General features: G+C 51.3%; 3 protein-coding genes across 4 annotated transcripts; 1 reads left to right on the top strand and 2 right to left on the bottom strand.

The window, feature by feature from the left end:
* Window positions 1-909: 909 nt before the first annotated feature.
* LOC100903383 (cortactin binding protein N-terminal like nausicaa) lies at window positions 910-4553 on the bottom strand. The gene is made up of 7 exons (XM_003747976.2): window positions 4526-4553; window positions 4297-4422; window positions 2824-3049; window positions 2474-2670; window positions 2111-2282; window positions 1495-1980; window positions 910-1373 (listed from the first exon to the last, which is right to left on the bottom strand). The coding sequence occupies exons 3-7, from the start codon at window positions 3047-3049 to the stop codon at window positions 973-975; spliced, it is 1482 nt and encodes a 493-aa protein (XP_003748024.1). The 5' UTR covers window positions 4297-4422; window positions 4526-4553; the 3' UTR covers window positions 910-972.
* Window positions 4554-5007: 454 nt separating this feature from the next.
* LOC100904727 (methylmalonic aciduria and homocystinuria type D homolog, mitochondrial) lies at window positions 5008-7166 on the top strand. Of its 2 annotated transcripts, none has more exons than XM_003747909.2 (4): window positions 5008-5106; window positions 5854-6043; window positions 6177-6340; window positions 6502-7166. In XM_003747909.2, the coding sequence occupies exons 2-4, from the start codon at window positions 5854-5856 to the stop codon at window positions 7027-7029; spliced, it is 882 nt and encodes a 293-aa protein (XP_003747957.1). In that variant the 5' UTR covers window positions 5008-5106; the 3' UTR covers window positions 7030-7166. The 2 variants fall into 2 exon arrangements, with proteins under 2 accessions (XP_003747957.1, XP_018496753.1); XM_018641237.1 differs by having other exon boundaries at window positions 5028-5106; window positions 5851-6043.
* Window positions 7167-7846: 680 nt separating this feature from the next.
* LOC100904581 (uncharacterized) lies at window positions 7847-17276 on the bottom strand. Its single transcript, XM_029112749.1, has 5 exons — window positions 17084-17276; window positions 12690-12900; window positions 9994-10185; window positions 8692-8851; window positions 7847-8591 (listed from the first exon to the last, which is right to left on the bottom strand). The coding sequence occupies exons 1-5, from the start codon at window positions 17136-17138 to the stop codon at window positions 8550-8552; spliced, it is 660 nt and encodes a 219-aa protein (XP_028968582.1). The 5' UTR covers window positions 17139-17276; the 3' UTR covers window positions 7847-8549.
* Window positions 17277-19042: the final 1766 nt, after the last annotated feature.

Raw genomic sequence — 19042 nt, 5'->3', positions numbered from 1 at the left:
GTAGGATCGTTGCAGCTCGATTTTGAACGGAGTCTGAACGTGTTGTCACGATACACCGTTTGCGAGAAACCGTCGAAGATCAGCGACGCCAGTCTCTGTTAGTTAGGTAACTCATCCACAGTAAGCGCGACGGCCGGCTCCCACGGGCTACACGGTTTTTATTCGGCCCCGCCGGATGAATGATTCGGGCTGGGTCATCGTTAATCGAAACGGAGACAGTGGGAAATTGAGAAGAGAAGGGGACAGAACTGACGAAAAACGTTACTTTCGTCGGATTCGTTCCTCATGACTCATAACGATCAGTTTTTCTACAGAACGATGAACTCCTTCCTAGCGATTCCTCGAGGAAACGCGCATCGGAGCGATGCGACCGACTAGCAAAGCTGGTATACATAATCCACATGTATGGGGAAAGATGCGAATCGACTAGACACCGATGAGGCTCAATGAGTGACCATTTTCATCCTTAGAATTCGCCCACAGCGGACTTGTTTATAACAACTGCGACTCTCATCCACATACACAATATGTTCCGGAATGAACACGAATTTGGGGGTCTCGTCGAGCCTGTCCACGTCCGGCGGGAGCTCATGAGGTTCCACTTCGTTCCTGAGACGACAAGAACGTCGACTTATCCGCGCATCCATCAATTCTCACTGGCTACTTAAATTATATACTCAAAATCTAAGTCCAAGGTTACAACGGCCTATGTACTGAAAGCTATCTGTAAAGTTTACAGCTCGATTCAATGACCTAACACAGCTAGATACCGCCCCGGACCGGGCTCGGGATCCGACCAGAAATATTTACAAAATAAGAAAACGATCCCTCTACACTGAACTCTGAATTCCTCGTCTGTCGCTTGATTCTCGCTCAGAGATAATCTCGACTGCGTCTGAAAAACCTGAGTCAGGGCTCGCTGATCGGTCTCCCGAAAATGAGATTCGGCGAAATTATTCCGTTCGGTTCCTACTATTGCCTCCTAATTGAACTCCGACCCGTTCCGGCGGACCCCGGGCTTTCGGCAACACTGACGTCTTGCGTTTGTTGTGGGGACGACGGCGTCGGGTTTCCCATCATAGCGACGAAGACGCTCTGGAAGTTTTTGATTTCAGTGTCGAGAGGATCCTGCGCTGGGTGCGACGCTTGAGCAACGGATGTCGGGACGATCGGAGCCGCGGTCGCCGAGTCGGTGGTGCTATTGGCAGCTGTTGTGCCACTTGGAGCAATGGCCGTGGTGGCAGGAGGAGAAGGTGAGGGAGCTGTGGTCGTAGAGCCCGAATTCGCAGTGAGGTGCGCCGGCTTCCGGAGGATGACCGGTTTGTTAGGGGGTACTGGTGGAGGCACGGGCCTGTCGCTCGGTCGACTTGGAGCTGCGGGGGAAGATATTTCACGTCATCAAAATGGGGCGAAGGTAAAAGAAGCACGAGCTAGCTACCTGTTCGGATATCTCAAGTTGAAATTTCGGCACTCCCACAAAGGTCCGGCCCGCACCTGTTTTATTGAGCTGAGGAGCTTCGGCGATGTTCCTCTGAGCCAACTGAGCGGTAGACAAGACTGGAATGATCTTCGGCGGAGCGGGCGATTGACTGCTGACCACTTGACTCCGGACGGCACCCGACGACATCGAGAGTTTCTCGATCTCCACCCGGAGCCGGTCGATTTCAGCTTGTTGTCGAACAATCTTATCACGAAGAGAATCCACCTCGACCGAGCACTGCTGGAAATGAGCGCTGTATTGTTTGCTCACAGCATCCATTTGCTCCTCCATGTAGAGACTACGTTTGCTCTCCTCTTCCAAGCCGTCGACCATCTCACTGTTTCTCAATTTCTCTTTACGGAGCGCTTGTAGTAAACTCTGACAATTGGTTCGGGCGGTATCGAGTTTCTGGAGTAGTCGCTGACGTTCATTTAGCAACAGCAACACAATCTGCTTCTGCCGGTCGCGCTCCTGTTCCAAAACAAGACTCGCTTTCGTTTCTGCGAAGAGAAAGTACCAAGACTCAGCTTCCGTGTGGGAGGCGATACCGGCAACAAAATCGGTTAAACATCAACTCCGACGGGAGTGGATCGAAGAGTAGCCCTTGGCGGTGGACCTACGGAAGATTACCTTTTTCGAGCACTCGGTCTGCTTCTTCCTTGGCCTCTTTGGAGAGTTGAGTTCCCAGGGAAACTTTGTTCTGCATCGAACCGCATTCACACGACTGACAACATCGCTCCTTTATCTTAGATAATAGTTCGTTGTTCTTTGAGATAATTTTTTGTGCTAGTTTAGCGTGGACCTGAAACGCACACAGGGATATGTTACGAGTTACGAGCTGATCAGGAGGGTCTCACTCTCTTTTGCATTTGCGTACAATACTCGCCCCCTTGATGTTGAGGTATTTCTCGATGACGAACGCACAAGTACAGCATCAAGCTGCCACCCGTGTACCGTACTTCGAGAACACGTTCCTTTGCGCTACAAGCTCACCTGTTGTATATTGCGGAGGGAGCGCACATCCATTCGTTCCTCGTAGCTATCATAGGCACCGATGACATCTTGCCACAAACTCGTGATCGGATTCCGGGACCCCGGCGGTACCATTTGGGAGCAGGCGGGGTATATCATATGCTTTACATGCTCACTCTTCAAAACAGCAATAACAATATCACGAGCTTGTAGTTCACCTGAAATCGTGGAGATTGAACCTCGATTATAGGTCCCACCGTGACGACTGAGTCTCTCAGAGTTCTGAGTCCAGAATCATAATTCGATTTAGTGCATCCTATAGAGAGTGATAGAAGACTTCGCAGTCCGCCGTAATGTGTACCCCGACGTACCTTCGAGAACTCCGACGAGCCTGAGGAGATCAGGTCTCTCGAGGTTCCATCCGTTCGTTACTCGGTCATAGTCTATTTTCGAAGGTGGAATCCGCAATAACAGCGGAATCGGCGATCCGCTCGATGTGGTGCTCGTCGTTGCATTGGTTGTTGCGGGGGTAGGCGTAGTGGTGGAGGTCGCTGTCGTTGCGGATTGATCCGCACTGACAGGCTGCGCCGAACTCATCTACAAAGCGAGTGTATTATTTCCCTTAGATCTTCGATTCAGGCGATACTTTAGACGAGGCTCTGAAAACCGTTCCTAGGAGGCTGATGCGGAAAATGAACGCTGGAAGTCTCGATCATAATTTGAAATATAGAGGAGCGGTGCTCTCACGGTCACTGGGAAGTGTTGGACAGAAAAAAATGGCAGAACGACAGGCAACCTCTTTCTACCGAGAAACCGTGACGACCCCGCGAAACGAGGCTCCGAAGCGAGATTCATCAATTCATTGAGGTGTATAATGCACTCCCGATCGAATGGAACAAATGAAAGCTACAAACGACCGGAATCGAAACTTTCAATGGAATCAATCAGGTTTTTTCTCATCAACTGCAGCCAGGAATGCATACAGAAGTCATTGGAATAATTTGAACATATCGTTAAGCATTTAGTCCGCCCGGACCCACCAATATCCCCTCCCACATTTTAGCAGAGACAATGGAAAATTTTCGAAATGACGGCGACACAAGCGCCCCGACCATCCGCGAACATCCTCAGAATGCTCGAGCCTAAGATTCATTGTCAGCTACGGGGTTTCGAATTTTCCATGAATTGACGCTGGGAGCGCCTGCGATAATTTATCGAGAATCATGGAGATCTGAGGCTGAGGGCACAGTTTCAACAAAACTGTAGATCATTCCAAGAGAAGCGATGTGAGTGGGAAGCTTCTCGATCCACAAGGTTGCGCGCAATCCGCCTCTGCCGATGGCGGTTGTCACTGATTCTTGAATTAAACATTCCGTTGCTCCGGCAAGTTACGTCTTGACGTATCGACTGCTTTGTCGAGAACCGCCTACATGGGTCCGCGCCAACCTGCGTCGACAGATGAACTCCCTGCACCGAACAATCCCGTCGGGACGATTCACGATCCCACCCCATCTGCAACTCATACTCTGCGAGGGGGAGCCTCTACGCATTAGATCGACCGAGGACCAGCGCGGTTCCCGGGGATCTCCGGATTGGACAGAATCGGAGCTCGATTCGCATGGAGATCATTTGTGGAGCAGAAGCGAAGGCAAAGCTTGCGGCATGCGATCGCGCGATTTGGTCCTCCTCCAATTAATTCGTGGCGCTCTGACACCAGGGTTTGGCTTCAATATTCGAGAGATCAGAAAAAGCAAGAAATCTTCAGCAACCGATACCTCCGATGAGTACACGTGAAGCAAATGTGGGGTGCACTACATCCTAATTGGGTATGGATCGATTCTCACCGTGCAGATTCGGCGTGGACCTTATCGTCAAGGCTTCCCCCCTGAACGTGAAGCACTGCTGAACTCCAGTTGCTGTTGCTTGAGCGCTGAGCGCCGCTCACAGCGCACAGTTCACTTAGAGGAACTCTAGACAGTGGAGAAGTTCGAAGTATTGGCCCGCTCGCTCACTCGCAGATCCGCTACTCGGATCAAAGGGACGAGCCGAACCAGTGGACTTGAAGACAATCACCTTACCCCTCAGCTGTCTCTTTTCTTGCAGAGGCTCTCTCCGCAACTTCTATTGACTGTTCTTCTTCGATAGTTACAGTTACCGAGGATCGTAGCTTGACTGTGTGCTGCTGCTGCTGGTGTGTGTAGGTCTCCTCTTCGGCTGTCGGTTGGTGGCGAAAGCGCTACTTGGAGAGTGGATGGAGCAAGCGGCGGCGCTGCGATCAGCGAAGCACACTTCGGATCAGCAATGTTTCCATTGGAAAGAGAACCGGACACCGGACGTCTCGTCATGAGACGACTGTCCGCATTATTGGCGAACCATCCCACCTTATCGTTTCCAATCGTTGAAGTCTCGGAAAGCTCATTTATTGATCCGCATCTTTTCGCCTCGAAGAGTCTGACTTAAGCGAATCTTCTTGGCCCCCCGTTGTTCGGAGGAGCATAGTGCGCTACGCTTTTTCTCGCACACTTTCTCCGTCTGCTCTTGTTTACAAACATTAGGAGCTACTGCTCATGTCTCTACATTACATCATTCGATCTGTATTGCGTCGCTGTTTCTAGAATTAAGAAGTGTCCGACCGATCCTCCGATTTCTAGAAGGTTGGTTTTCGACTCTGAAGTATTGGTGAATTGATAACCACGCGCGCTCCTTGCTATCCCGCTTGTTCGGCTAGAAAATCCTGCGGAGCGAACGGTACCCCTTCATACTGAACAGCTGAGCCCACCAGAAGTGTCTTTGAAATGCGCATTGCCTGATCTGTGAGCTTCCGAAGAGGGCGCATCAAATCCTTATCGACTATCCAAACGACGGGGGAACGGGGCTCGACGATCGGCGCTAGCTCATATCCCCACCGTACGATCTATGGTCCAGGGTCAGAGCACACGCAACGGGCCAAGATTCGACTGCCGTAGACAATTTTCCCTGGCTTAACAGTTCGTCTCTCCCGATGACCCTCCGGGAGGGGCGCGGTTCTTCGGAAGTCCATTCGGAAGTACCGGAACAGGTTCGAGGCGAATCACGCGATAGACGCACGTTGTCGCGAGATCCCTCCCATTGACCAGTCTCTCTGAGGAGTCTCCGTCTCTTTAAGATTTCTCTTTGATCGTCCGCTTGATGGGGGCTGGTCATCCTGAGTGCAGTATCGTTCGGTTTAGGGAGTACTCATGTTTATGTCGGAAGCAGGGGTCGTTGTGAAAGTTCGCAGTCCATTCAGCCTGATCAGGAAGCTGTGTGAAGCAGTTTCGGCTAATTTTTCGCCCTTGGTTACGATGTTTCTTTCAGCGTGATTCAGTCTCGGGAAGACGGGATCGATCCCGATTCTTGAATATCCCTCTTTTTTCCAGCAGATGCACAACGCGAGCAAAATAAACGTGACTTCTGTGGCTCGCTTGCTGCGGGCTCAGCGCCCATCTTCTGGTGGCCGCCTGCAAACACTCAGCTCGAGCACCTCCATAGAGCACACGCAGACCATCCCGCCGCTACCTGGGAATGAAGTCTCATTCTTCGGTCCAAAGGACCACAGAGTTCCTCTCCCAGGTATGAGGCTTCCCGACCTGATCCTTTCAAGATTTCTTCAGAGTCTTTGACCTGATGAGCTGGATGAGATATCGTTCTTATCGAGACGATACTAAGCTCGAGACGCTATCAATTAAAACTTTCCTATCGACAGGCAACGTTGGCATTCCCGCTTCGGAATTCCGACCGGGCTTCTCGTATCGAGAACCCCTCGATAAGTCGAGTCGTTACATGACCGAGTTAGATTTGTACAAAGTTGATGTGACCGAAGATCGCCAGAGGAAAGTCTATTCGAGATTACTTGATGGAACGTTCGAGGTGAGATTCACGCGCGACGTCGTTGCATGGTATTCGAACTGGGAATGGTTCTCGGGAAACGCCGGAAGTGAGCAGTTGAGCCCTGAGAAGGTGTTCAATCACTGGTTGGTCTGCCTAGCTCCCTGATCTTCGGAGAATGCTCATCTGGATTTCATTTACAGTCAGGTGAATTCAGCGATGTTGAGGGGATTTTCCATTCGGGACCTGAATTGGATTGTCGCGTCCAGGAATGTCCTTTGCTTGTCAAGAAAGATTTCCAGGAGTTGTTTCCTGACCACGACATTCTCATGAAGCCCCTTACTATAATCACAGTGGCTCACAACATTCAGCACGAAAACGTTCTGCGGTCGCGGAGCATGGGATCCGAACGGGAAAGATTGACTGAATCCTTCATCTTCAAAGCGCAGAAAGTAGTGCGTCAACTCAGTGAGGCAGGTTTCTGGGCGGATTTCATAAATCCGAACTCGGGAAAACCCTATCTGAGCGGGAGATTCGGCGACGCAGTTCTCTTCGAAACGGACGAGCGATACCGTCATCTAGGTTTTACCATCGAAGACCTCGGCTGCTGTAAAGTTATCACACACCACGAATGGGGTCGGAACGCTTTCGTCGGATGCCTGTTCACGAACGCTCCTATGAATTCTGTCGAAATTCAAAAAATATTGAACAGTAGTAACAGAAGAAAATGAATCGGTCGGAATGAGGAAAAGCGATGAAAAGAGCTCTCATTCAGCAACCAATGCAAGAGGAGCCGATGAAGGCATGTTAGTCAATCTGTAGCTTATCAAAGCCAGATCTTGGAGTGATACGTTGATAATAAACTTTATGAATTGTTCCGCAAATACCATTCGTCATATATGTCGGTCAGGGTGTTCTCCTGAAGGATGGAGCGCGATATGATATGACCCCGATATCGGGTATTGTATAACACTGACATCAGGTCAGGCCCATCACCGCGAATTCGCTGAGCAACGAGGAAGCGAGCTCTGGCCCGAGAGAGGATTTAGAACGTGAGAAAACGCCCAGGTGGATGGGATGATTATCGAAAAAGTACATTTTTGTTCTTTAGCTGCACGAGTTCGCAAACTTTCCTGATGTAGGCCTCATGGAACTTCCGAGGGGCACAGTAGCGGGCTCGCTTAATAATTCACGGGTTTCTGAAGGGCGATTTCCATTGACCAAAACTCCATGGGTCACGCGGTGAATAATAACCAACTCGCCAACTCGATCCGTTCCGCCACAAGGAAAGTCGGCGGTCTTTCCTTCTCTCTGCCCGCACCCCCGTGTCGAAGGTGGAATTCCCTTGTACAGCTCGCTCACGAAGGACAGGAGTCGAACATCTGGAATCAATCCGAACCCTGTCGGGAAGATAATCCTGTCGGCTCCGACTTCCACTACTCTTTTCTTGGAGGAGAGGATGGGGGAGTGAATCTATCTCGATCGACAACTGTTGGACAGCGGATGGTTCCGATTGCGTTCCGAGACAACTGAGCAACAAAGACAGCATTTGGAAGCTCAAGCGTTTCCCGCGATTGCTTTATTGGGTTCGATAGTCGGCTCCGAATGAGGTTACCCTCTCTTCCGCTTCATTCGCAGTATCCTATGCTCGAATACCTCCACCTACGATATAGGTGACGGGCGATTCCGTCGGAAAAGACCGTCCGGTGATCGGATCGGACGCGACTTGGAGTGTAAATGATGAAGTTCCTTTTTGAAAAGCATCCGATTCCGGGACACGCTGCGGCACTGCACTGTGAAGTCTGCGATCATCAGTCTATGCTAATCACTCAGATCTAGGATATGTGGCGATGAGTAGACCTGAATGTCGTCGCTGCTGCTGTGGCTGCTGCTGCTTTCGCCGCTCCGTCCGCTGCCTACAGAGATACATTTTATACTTTTTCGACAGTTGTGTCCTCTGTCTTTTCATGCCGTTTTATTCCTCGAGAAGAGAAGTCGTTGCAGTGAACTCTCCGCTTAGTTCGGTTCGGGTGAAGCCGAACGAGAGTCTTCGTTCGTCTGTGGCACCCGTATTGAGATGGAGAAGATGTATTCCTACTTGAATAACTGTAATTTTTTGTGTGTTTTTTTCCGATATGCAGAATCGTGCATTCGGGTAGGCTCGTGGCCTCAGGCTTGCATCCTCTCCCTTGTACTGTTTCGTTTGCTTCGATAGAGCTCATTGACGCTTGACGATCCATGTCTTTGAGCTCTACTTTCCGATTCTCGGAGTGAAAGTTCTCAATGTGCGCATCTGGAAGAGGAAGGCTCCACTCAAACTATTATTCCTCTTGGAGCGCAAGATGCTGGATTAAGCTGCGGGAATGAGAATCGCAAACAAAGCTCGCGCTTACCTGCCCAACGTTCCCGTCGGACCTGCCGATGCGAGGCGTGAATGCGGCTCTCCCGATTCTCGGGGTGAAGGCGGGCGCTCGCTTCACCATGAAATCATTATCTTCATCTTCGTAGCCTGAAGGCGCTGATCCCGCTTGGCTCATGCTCTTCTTTCCGAGCCTTGAAGTTAAAATCACAGTCGTTAGGATCAGTCTCGCGGCGAAAAAGTTCCGATTCTTCGAGCTTCAATACTTGATCGATCAATTTCAACCTAATCGCGGTGGAGCGAGAAAGCCTCCCCAAACTAGGGGCTATGTGCGAATTTTCTCCCTCGATGGCCGCACACCGCCCCAGGGATCTCTCATCGAGTGACGGACAATGCCGGGAATGGAGTAAGGGCATGAAGACATTCGAATCGCCGCGTCTCTCGAGGATTGCGGATCGTTTTTCCTCATGAGTGCAATGTTTTCTCATTTCGGGCTGCCGCAGTCGTTTGCTGCGGAAGTCCGGCAATAAGACAGAAGAATGTCAGGCTGCAAGTGTTGGCATTCTGCCAGTGTGAACATGTTCCACGCCATAAGGCACACTCTCATCCACTTATGTACTCGAATGAGGGACGCGTGCGGCACGAAATTTGTTCCTCGAGCTTGAAGAATTTGCATTTGCTGCCCAACAGTCACTGAAGATCTGCAAATAGTCGCCTGCTTTTAGACGAATGGACCCCGAAAGCGGAAAATTCGCGCGACCGTGACTCGGGGGTCGGTGTTCTCGGCTACGTAGGAGCGGCCTTTCATCATGATTCCAGACTGATGTTCTCAATGACGGATCCGGGAAAAGTTCGATTTGGCCGGCCGCATGTGATTCCGTATGTGAAATCGTATACTTTTTTTTCGATTCTATCGTCGACTCTCTCAATAGCGCGGAAACACGACAAAATTCATCTGGAGTGGGCTCCTGACAGCAAACTGAAGGCTCAGTTCCCCATCACGGAAGGAGCCGCGGTGAGCGCTCCCTCGCAAAATGCCAATTCTGATCAAAATCTCAGTCCGTGCCGGAGTCGGAAGTTTTGACGCTACAATTTACCGAAAGCTCTTCGAGGAATGTATGAGCCTAGTCGCAGCTGCTTTAGCTGCCTGCGTCGCACTCGGGCATACATGTATACCTATGAGGGCTGCACATTGAAGTCTCGTGGAGTCCAGACACTGGAGTCTCGTTGTTTCTGACAGCTTGTTCTACCGAAAAACTTCGACTTATCCCTCCGAAGCTTCCCGGCCTAGCCGTCGAACACGGGGGAACATTGCAAGCGAAAGCACAGCGCTTACCTTGGCACGAAAGCGTCCGCGCGGCCGATGCGTGGACTTGGGATGAGCTGACGCATCGTTCTCTGGAACAGGGCCTGGAACTCTTCGGGGAACAGACGTCTCATCTGATGCACTCCGATCATTGAGTTTGAGTCGAGCGATCGCTTTTTGCGGCCGATTCTCGGGGTGAATGCACTGTGCCCCCCGCGTTTCCTGCAAGCAGCGCAGGCTAACAGTTTGCGGCCTCCGTATAATACTCTGCTTGATCGTGTCTAACTCATCTTTCCGTGCTCATGATGGATCACTGGTTCACGTGTTCCAACGCGCTATTGAGTGAGATATGAAAGAGCCCCAGCTTGAAGAGCGTTCTCACTTAACCGATGAGCTCGCTGTGCATCTTGCTCCTGCCGCTGGATGCTACCGAGTTGTAAACCCAGAGAAGTGCCGAGCTTTCAGCTCTCGGTGCTCTGCACGACGATGACAGCTGCTAGCGAGCTCATCGGATCGAAACAGGGCGAAAACTCCCGTGACCCGCGCGTGCTGATAGTCCTCCGGCAGCGATTCACGGAAGGATTACTCAACTTTCGAAATCGAGATTCGATCATCCTCTCTGTGCAGATCGAACATGAATACTGCCCGTTACTCGATGAGACGTTCGGCGGAGTTTTTTGAGACTTTCGTAAAACATTCCCGAGAGCTTGGATGTCGCGTCGAGCGATTCCCCCAACGGCGCTGCTTCATATTTCATGGCTCGCGTAGTCAAGATTCTATCGAATATTCAGTTCGAATGAGGGGAACTTCAGTCGACGAGGAGGTCTTTCGAGGTTTCGGGGAATGAGCAGCTAGCGAGCTGCGGCGAAAAACCAGCCGTGGACCCTGCGTCGAGTTTCATCAGGCTCTTGAGTGTCCCTCAAAGATGAGCTCGCTCCCAAATGATTTCGTCTCGGACGGCCCGGGGATTTCTTGGATGCGCGATAGGAACGTTGGTTATTAGGCCGCCACCGTGGGTATCCTCTACACGGTTCCGGTGGGCCCATTCTTTCTCATATCCTCTACCGCCAGGGAACGGATTCCCGCAACTTCCTCTGAGCGAGCAACCGACACATTTTGCTGCTGATTCTGAGGCCGATTTCGAGCTTATACTCGGTGCTATCGCGAGCATTTTGATCGTCGCTCCCCTTCGGAGCTGAACATTCCATCGCAAAGAAAATAGTCAAGAGCCTCCACGATTTCGAGAAGGTCCAATAAATGAATGATTCTCACCGCACATCCCCATCCCCGGGACTGGAAGCCTAACATAGGTTTGGGTGTATCAGATCTTCTCAGGATTGGAACTCGCCACGATGGAACGCAAGAGCCGAAGGGTGAAAAGTTTCACTGATACAAACATCTCTGACTGAGAGATCCAAAGGTGATGCAAGTTATGAGCGTCCGAATGTGTTGGATGCTTGCCCTAGATTACAGTCGGGAACAAGGTCGAATTTCCCGCTGCAACCTGTAACGCAACCTTTCTGACCGCGATGTGGTCATTGTTTCGAGGCATCGTCATGGGAGACATTGCGATGCTATCGACTCACATATCGGTTGTCACATACTGTCTTTCGTCGTCGAGTAATTCTGGCTGTTCTCGAGCATCCTGCATGAGATCGAATTTCTCTCTCTGACCCTTTTGCGTTGGTTTTAACTGTCTAATGGGTCCCGAGTCGATGCTCCGAGTACCTCGATTGCATGGGAGCGTGACTCGGTCTTCAAGACCTACTCGGACAACTCTTCGGAACCAATGGTATCAGAGGGCCATGGCCGAGACCGTAGGCAATCCCATTCCTGCGAGAATTTAGACCGAATCGTCATTTCATTCAATTTGGAATGGAGCCCAGCGGTTCCTCAAGGACATCGGCGGCTGGCTTCTTCGATGACCAAATGGCATGGCCAGCATGGCCCCATCGCGATACAGGCCCTCTCACTCCGTATTCCTCCTATTCTTCGAAGAACTGTATTGTGTTTGGGATCGCGTTCCGGCTGATTTCGCATCCCCCCTCTTATCAGCATGGAGCCGATCGAGCTTCTTGAGTTCTGGTCGAGCTCTCCGCTGGGTTTCCCATGAGCAACGGAGGTCGCCTTCCCTCCGATGTGAACCGGTAGCCGCTGAGAAGTATTTCTCCGGGAGATCTTCACGGAAAATGATAATCCGAAAATCGCTCTACAGCAGGCGATCCTCTCCTGAGTGAGTTCCGTCTCGGAAATCGAAAAGATCTTATTTCGCTCCTTCCGGAAGCTACTGCTGCATCACGGACGTAGGAGGTGGAAACGCGATTCAAGGTTCCATGTGGTCCAGACTTCCGACTCCCTTCACTCAGGGTCGATATTTTCAACTAGGAAAGGCTATGATTCAGTCTCGGACTGCAGCATCGCTGATTGAGCAAGAGATGTGGCAGATCGACGAGGCTATGAAACACCTCAGCAAAAGCATATTGTATGCAAGATTCGTAGTACAGATGAGGCTCGGGCCCCAGATTTTAGGCGCGATCCCCATCTTATTCAATATGTGTAGGATCTCAGGTGGAAGAGCCGATTTTCATGTCCCATCGACCGTCTTTCGCTCATCTCGCCTGGGATTTATATACGGCTCAGAGGTTTACACTCACAGATACACAGTCTCCGGGAAATACATACATGCAGAGCGGCTGAATGATCTAGACGTCGCACCGTATACTCACAGGTAATCGGGAACTAACATGTAGCCGACGTCGATAGCACCCTCCCAGTTCTCCTCATCGTCTGGACTATTCACAAGCTGATCCTCGCCGCTAGGCGCAAACGACGCGACGGAGCGGCCTATCCTCGGAAACGGAATGAGTCCTTGCCGTTTGCCGATACGTGGGAAGGGCAGCAAGTCTTGTCGTTTGTCCTCCTGGCAAGAAGCATAGTCTGAAGAAAGAAACATGAATCATGTAGGATACGAAAAAAAAGCAATAGGGCAGCATCGGATCTGATACTGGAACCAGTCTCTCTCAGACAGCCCAGTTAGTGGCTAAACGAATGTCGAGTGGCACAGGGAAGGAAGAAGGAACTCCAAAGTTTTAACAGTGCAGGTCCGATCCGACGCTGACCTCCCTACAGCTGAGGAATCATCGATTCGTTGGCGAGAAACTCCCCCGGACTAAGCATCCTCGAGGGATATTTTTTCGGGATGTTATTGCGATCCTCAAACTCGAGACGATGGAGTCGTTGGAGGAGCCGATCCCTTCGATAATTATGAGTTCTGTCGAATTTCCGAGTCTCTTCCGCTGCGCGGAGGAAACGAACCAAGGTCCTTAGACGGAGCGACCCTTAAACGGATCTGAGACTCCGCTCGACCCGAAACAGCCCGATTCGTCTCCGTGGAGTCGTAAACGGAGGACGAGTAGCGTGTCGACGCGGCGCTTGCGAGAGATTCCAAGCGCGACGAGGCCTGCTGTGCGCCAACGTCCATCGGCGCAGTTCTTGGATGTCGGCGAACTCCCCGCAACAAATATATGCAGTTGTGCTGCAGTTACCCTCGTGGGACTCGAAGGTCGATAGTCACAGACAAGTCCCCTGTCCTCGGGGAGGCTTCCACTGTCTCTCTCTCATCCTGCGTCACACCTTCGATCGTTGAGATCACAGCGAACGAAGCATCGCCGAATGACTCAAAATGAGAAAGAAAGTACGGAAGGGAAAAACTACGCCACAGCGTCGTATAGAAGAAACAATACGTCCGATTGCTGCTAGCAGGCTTGCCTCGAAGCAGGAACGCGATCGTCGTCTGCCGGTGCTGCAAATTGAATCCCGCAGCGGGATCTGTTGAACGTCGTCACAGGAATTGTCCTGTTTTCCGGTGCTCCCTCCGTCGGAGACCCATTGCTGGTCGATTGTTCGTACGCCATCACGGAATCTATTCGCCCGGCGAATCGCGTCGTGAAGACTGTAATTCCTCATTCTTGGTTTTTTAAGACATCTCTCCAGACATTCCAGGACAAACGACCAGCCAGCCCGAGAGAAAGGCTGCCTAGTCTTGAGCTGGTCGATGCTGTCCATTAGCGGAATTAAACGAAAAGGCGCAGTGCTTCCTCAGGCCCCGAGAATCGGAAGCTAGTGAGCGCGTCAACGAGGATGTCGTTCTTAACTCAATTTGACAATATGTTGACTGGCGGCATGAATGGATCACGCCCTGCAAAGTCTAGAGCTCTTGCTCAGAGCGCGTGACGAACGGAAGATCAAGCTGAGAAATAGTTCGTACCGCACCATGAAGATTCCGAACTCGGAATACGGTCAGGTCAGGAAAAGGTTCTTTCGGTCAGACTAGGTTCGTAATTTGATTTGATTCGATGGGAGACCGGCATAATCTCAGATTCCAAGCCTGTTCCCGTGAGATGATCCCTCGAGTCGAGGAAGGGCTCTCACTCAACAGGCTCTTTGAGATCATCATGAGTCGGGCTGAGTGTGAGAATACGCTGCTAGAGCGGCTGGAGACCACTCGGACCAATCCCTCACGACGCAAACTCTAGACGTCAGGAGGAGCTCTCAATAAGCCCAATGACTCACGGAAGGCATGTATAGTTGACATATTTTCTTACCAATAAATTACATTGTATGACCCGCAATCCAACGTTCCCGGAACTCGTTGGATCAACTCGTCCTCTGAGAAATTCAGATTGCCCCTTCTGCGGGGCTCTCCCTCTTCGACTACGGATACCGATTTCTGGCTCGAGATTTCTGTATCTTCCACCCTTACTGGTCACGAGGAGTCGGTGCTCGCGAAACGAAGTCTCGCTGCCCTTTCGATTCTCTTGCTTGTCGTCAGTGGAGCCTCCCGTTTCTTCGAGGGCAGCGGGACGATGCGGAAATAGGGTCGCCTCGTGAGATAACATCAGGGATCGTAGCCTCCGGACAGCGGAGAGCTCGACCTTTCTTAAAACGATTCTCAATAGAAATCGATGAGCCAATTCGAAGAGATTTGAACCGAGTTTCGTAAAGCTCGTCAGGATATTGCCTTCTAGGTTCAGGCCGATTCCGCTGCGAGATCCGTCCACCGAGCTCCTGGGGAATCCAGGAGAAATACAGAGATTCAGTCTAGACTCTGGGAAGCTCAGCGCGTGAACCGGGAGAATGATCCAAACTCTTCGAGATCCGAGACCTCTCTCTCGTGCGGCCAGCGACGGCGCGGCGGCGAACTGAGTTGGTCGACGAGGCGGGATGCGCATCTCAGTGCATAGGCCCGGCGACTTGAGAAAAGTCTTTTGGAACCGGAATCCATGCATGAGCGTCGTCATCTCTGTTCCACATGGCCGATGATTTCAGGAGCAGTATGTAACGGAGGAGGGGTGTGGGCGAGGAGAGAAGTAGAACCGAGTTTCAAAGCAGCTGCGGTCGCTCCCCTCGTTGCCGTGAGAGCAATCTCTTCGGAGTTTGAAGGGGCTCTCTGTCGTGCACTCAATTTTTTTCTCAAGTCCAGTCATCGTAGATTACAATTCCATCTCATGTATCCGATCCGGCTACGTATTCGCCGCGTGTAGCCATTACGCTTAGTGACTGGGACGAAAGCGGGAATTTACCCTAAACCGATTGTGTCTCAATCCAGATTTGTACGGATTTACACGATCGCACCTGGAGTGGTAAGATTCTCCGACAGAAGGTCCACCAAAAGGAACATCGACAGTAGGAACTGCTCGGAAAACTCTCGATCGAGTAGGAAGACATATCGAAGCTGAGGGAAGTGATCCTTCTCGCCGAAACGGGGAGACACGGGGAGGGTGATTCTTCACGGAAGCTTCCTCGGGACTAGAATTTAGGAGGACTAGAATGTAACTCCGAGATTCATCAGGAGAGCCGTTCCTGATGCGACGAGACAGTCACTTCTCCTCTATCGCGCTCAACTGGGAGCCGTAGAGGAATATTAGGGGCATATATTACATCTTTCATCTCTAGATTCTCATGCCTTGACGAGGGAGCCGCTCACCCTTCGACGGTATCCCGCTCATCAGCCCTGCGCAAGTAGATACATACTTTACAGATAGCATTCCCGATGGCATTCTGGCAGATTCCGAGGAAGTGTCGAGAATATTCACAGAGAGAATCAGAATCTCGTCAGACGTGATGCAACAAGTCGATCAATTTGCTAAAAGCGCTCAAGAAGCGAGAATCGCGCCCGATTCACCGAGGCGTCTTCTGGTCGGAGCACGTGGCATTCCGAGTCGGAATATCCCCTCATATGCGTGATTCGAAGAGCCGGGATATCGAGCGGTCGCGCACCTCGATGAAGGATGATCCAAGTCCTTCCGTATTCCTGAATCAGGAGAAGATCATCCGCCGGATTGGATCGACTGAAGGCCCCCGCTGCGGAACATCACTGATTCCTCCGTTTGGCGCCAACGGGTACAAGATAGGCATACTATCAATGATGTCGAGAATTTCCGACATTGTTTTGTTCCCCTGTTACTGGTTCTTCGCCGAGGCGCGAATAGAAACACGAAAACTGATCCCCATTTTCAGAAAGGGTCGGTTTTGGATTTCCGAGGTTACCGCACCGTGAGGCCAGGGGGGGAAGGACTGATTCCAATTATCGTCAGAATATCGGAATCTCCGGAGGAATAGTCTTCAAGGTTCTTCCTCTTCCCTTCAACTCTCCCAAGAAGGGTCACTAGAAGTGCTGCACGAAAGAATGAAGGTAATCATAATCTGTACCTCCAGCGAGACCTGATCGCGCGTCCAAATCCTCGTAATGCTAGACCGCATTCCCGATGGGTCAAAATCAAGACGCAGACTCGTGGAAGGTCTCAATGAGGAAGGTTTCACCGTGAACGGATGGGTAGTGGGGCACGGGGATTTTTGTCTGAATCCCTGAGGAGGCGTGCGAGCATTGACCGCTGAAATAGGCTGCTCGAGGTTCCGCGAGGCTGGATATTTCGGAGTCGTCCAAATATTCAGGAGCCAGGAAGGTTCCGGAGACCGCTATTCCGGAACTATTCATCAGTCGGAGCCCGGGAGCAATATTTCTTCCCTGCAGACCCCGAAAGTTTCCCGGAAAATGGAATCCGGAAGTGAATGTACTCTCTGGGGAAGTTCCTTGTTTACACAGATATTCACAACTCACCGTGGGAAATCAACAAAGCAAGAAGGACACTGGCGACCGTTGCGGACGATAGCATCCTGCTTGGCTTTCTCAACTAGCTGAGAGTTTCAACTAGAAGAGGCTTTTCGTTCGGTTCGCAACTCTGAATGCGATGGTCCTTGCGGCTGGGTCGGGCAGTAGGGTGATCGCGGGAGCGGAGTTCAAACTTGTCCGCGGTACACGTCGTGCCTGAGGCCTTTAACGGAGAAGGAGTCCCCTCCTCTAGGCCCTTTCTCACGTTTGGAGGCCACACCTCCGGTATTCGGATTGGCGTGTTTCTGTCGACTTCTACCACACCCCAGTGACGTCTCTGTAGTAACGGAAGATCACCAGATGACCAAATACCTCCGGTGTTCATAACCAGAGCCGGAGAAAACAACCAATTACGAGGGTGAGGTATTTGGGGTCGTCATCCAGCATGGAGAGCGTCATGCCCGTTCAGTGGCTTGGGCATTTGTTTGTCGGAAGAGAAACAGACAACTTCCGTGACGTACCGCCTCCGAGCTTCGGCATCCGAGGAAGATGATCCTTCCCATAAACGACATTGGGAACGAATGCTCTCGGGAAGAGTTTTCCCCCAGTCAGCCATCGCTTCCGGCTGAAGCTTCAGTAGCCATCTGGAAGCGCTGTCCATTTTCCAAGGAATGCCCTAATTCCCCCCCATGTATCATACGAGGCTCCACCGATTATTATCAATCGGCGTGAGGCTGGAATCGGTCGACTCCATGCTAGGCAAAATGTCAGAGCTCATCCCGAGAGTACCTCATCCGGGGTTTGATGCGAGCGATCTCGAAGCGGAATCGATGCAAATCGAAGAATTGCAGATTGAAACGACGACAGGGGCGAGATGCAAGCATCTGGCTAAATGGGATACTAAGATACGAGACGGGCGCATTTTCCACTAGACTGGAGCGGTCATAGCCTCAGGCGACGGATTTGTCATGGGCCACCAATCAAATGAGTCGATCGAATCGTTGATGATTCTTCGCGTTGCTATCCCCTGAGCCAACGCCGATGCGTCGTGCTCAACGGGCAAACATTGCCGCATTCAGTCAAAAAATGCCGGGAAGCAAATGTCCCGGGTCGAGCGGGATCGGGACCATCACGCATTCGATCGGCGCGGGCCTCAGGGGATGAGTCTTTACGTCGGCGGCCATCCTTCGGAAATTCTCCTCCCTCCCGGGGAGGTGGAGACCACCTGCACTTGACCCGTGAAATTACGAACCTTGTTAAAAGAATAGGATGCAAGGCGCACGACGATCGTGAGCTGCGATTCCGGCAACGCAGAATGGGCTCGGTATCTCACGATTCTTCGAGGAATGCGCACAGCTACTGTCTATTTATACTCTCATTATATAATATAGCTGTTCATTATAATGGATGGAGCTCGGTTATCTCCCAGAGGCTAATAGGATGACGGCTCTTGCCCCCATATCAGGGAGAATACGCCAGGCTTCGATTCGCGACCACCCGAACAGACACCGGATGCGAAATCTCCTGAGCGTATGGACCGCGAGATATTCGTCACGAAACATTCCCGAATCCGAAGAGCGGTACAGGTAGCTCCGAGACACGTTTCTTCCGCCCGAAGTTCGGGCCCACCAGATACAGATGAACAGGTACTTCTCGCGGAGTACGAAATCTCCGATATCGCCTGTGAGCGCCTGGACGTATTGTTCGCTCGCGGAATATCATTTAGGGTGCCGATGGCTCTCTCCATCAAGGGAGACAATTCGACAGCGCTTCGATGTGTTTTTTTTCACGAGGAACGGCGTCCGGGTAGGTTGCGTTCGCCAGGTCAGAATCTGCAATGAGTGATTCCAGAGGTTTAGCTCGATAGGCTACCCCTTGTGGGGTTCCTTATTTGCCTCACCCTCCCAGATATGTTGGCGTGAATTCATTTCGGGGTCAGTATTTCCCCATGAATGATTGCTTTTGTCA

This window comes from Galendromus occidentalis, unplaced genomic scaffold, assembly GCF_000255335.2.
Source record: "Galendromus occidentalis unplaced genomic scaffold, Mocc_1.1 scf7180000077526, whole genome shotgun sequence".
NCBI lineage: Eukaryota > Metazoa > Arthropoda > Arachnida > Mesostigmata > Phytoseiidae > Galendromus > Galendromus occidentalis.
Note: the sequence above shows the minus strand (reverse complement) of the source record. Positions and strands in the feature narration are given on the sequence as shown.

What these genes read in the sequence shown, in the direction of transcription:
- LOC100903383 (XM_003747976.2), bottom strand. Translation starts at nt 3,049, where the DNA reads ATGAGTTCGGCGCAGCCTGTCAGTGCGGATCAATCCGCAACGACAGCG. An exon ending in CCCTCCGCAATATACAACAG is followed by an intron (nt 2,283 to 2,473) that starts GTGAGCTTGTAG and finishes TGTGCGTTTCAG; the next exon opens with GTCCACGCTAAACTAGCACA. An exon ending in TCCTCAGCTCAATAAAACAG is followed by an intron (nt 1,374 to 1,494) that starts GTGCGGGCCGGA and finishes CTTCCCCCGCAG; the next exon opens with CTCCAAGTCGACCGAGCGAC.
- LOC100904727 (XM_003747909.2), top strand. Translation starts at nt 5,854, where the DNA reads ATGCACAACGCGAGCAAAATAAACGTGACTTCTGTGGCTCGCTTGCTG. An exon ending in CCACAGAGTTCCTCTCCCAG is followed by an intron (nt 6,044 to 6,176) that starts GTATGAGGCTTC and finishes TCCTATCGACAG; the next exon opens with GCAACGTTGGCATTCCCGCT. An exon ending in TACTTGATGGAACGTTCGAG is followed by an intron (nt 6,341 to 6,501) that starts GTGAGATTCACG and finishes TTTCATTTACAG; the next exon opens with TCAGGTGAATTCAGCGATGT.
- LOC100904581 (XM_029112749.1), bottom strand. Translation starts at nt 17,138, where the DNA reads ATGCTATCGTCCGCAACGGTCGCCAGTGTCCTTCTTGCTTTGTTGATT. An exon ending in TGCTTTGTTGATTTCCCACG is followed by an intron (nt 12,901 to 17,083) that starts GTGAGTTGTGAA and finishes TTCTTTCTTCAG; the next exon opens with ACTATGCTTCTTGCCAGGAG. An exon ending in ATGTTAGTTCCCGATTACCT is followed by an intron (nt 10,186 to 12,689) that starts GTGAGTATACGG and finishes CGCTGCTTGCAG; the next exon opens with GAAACGCGGGGGGCACAGTG.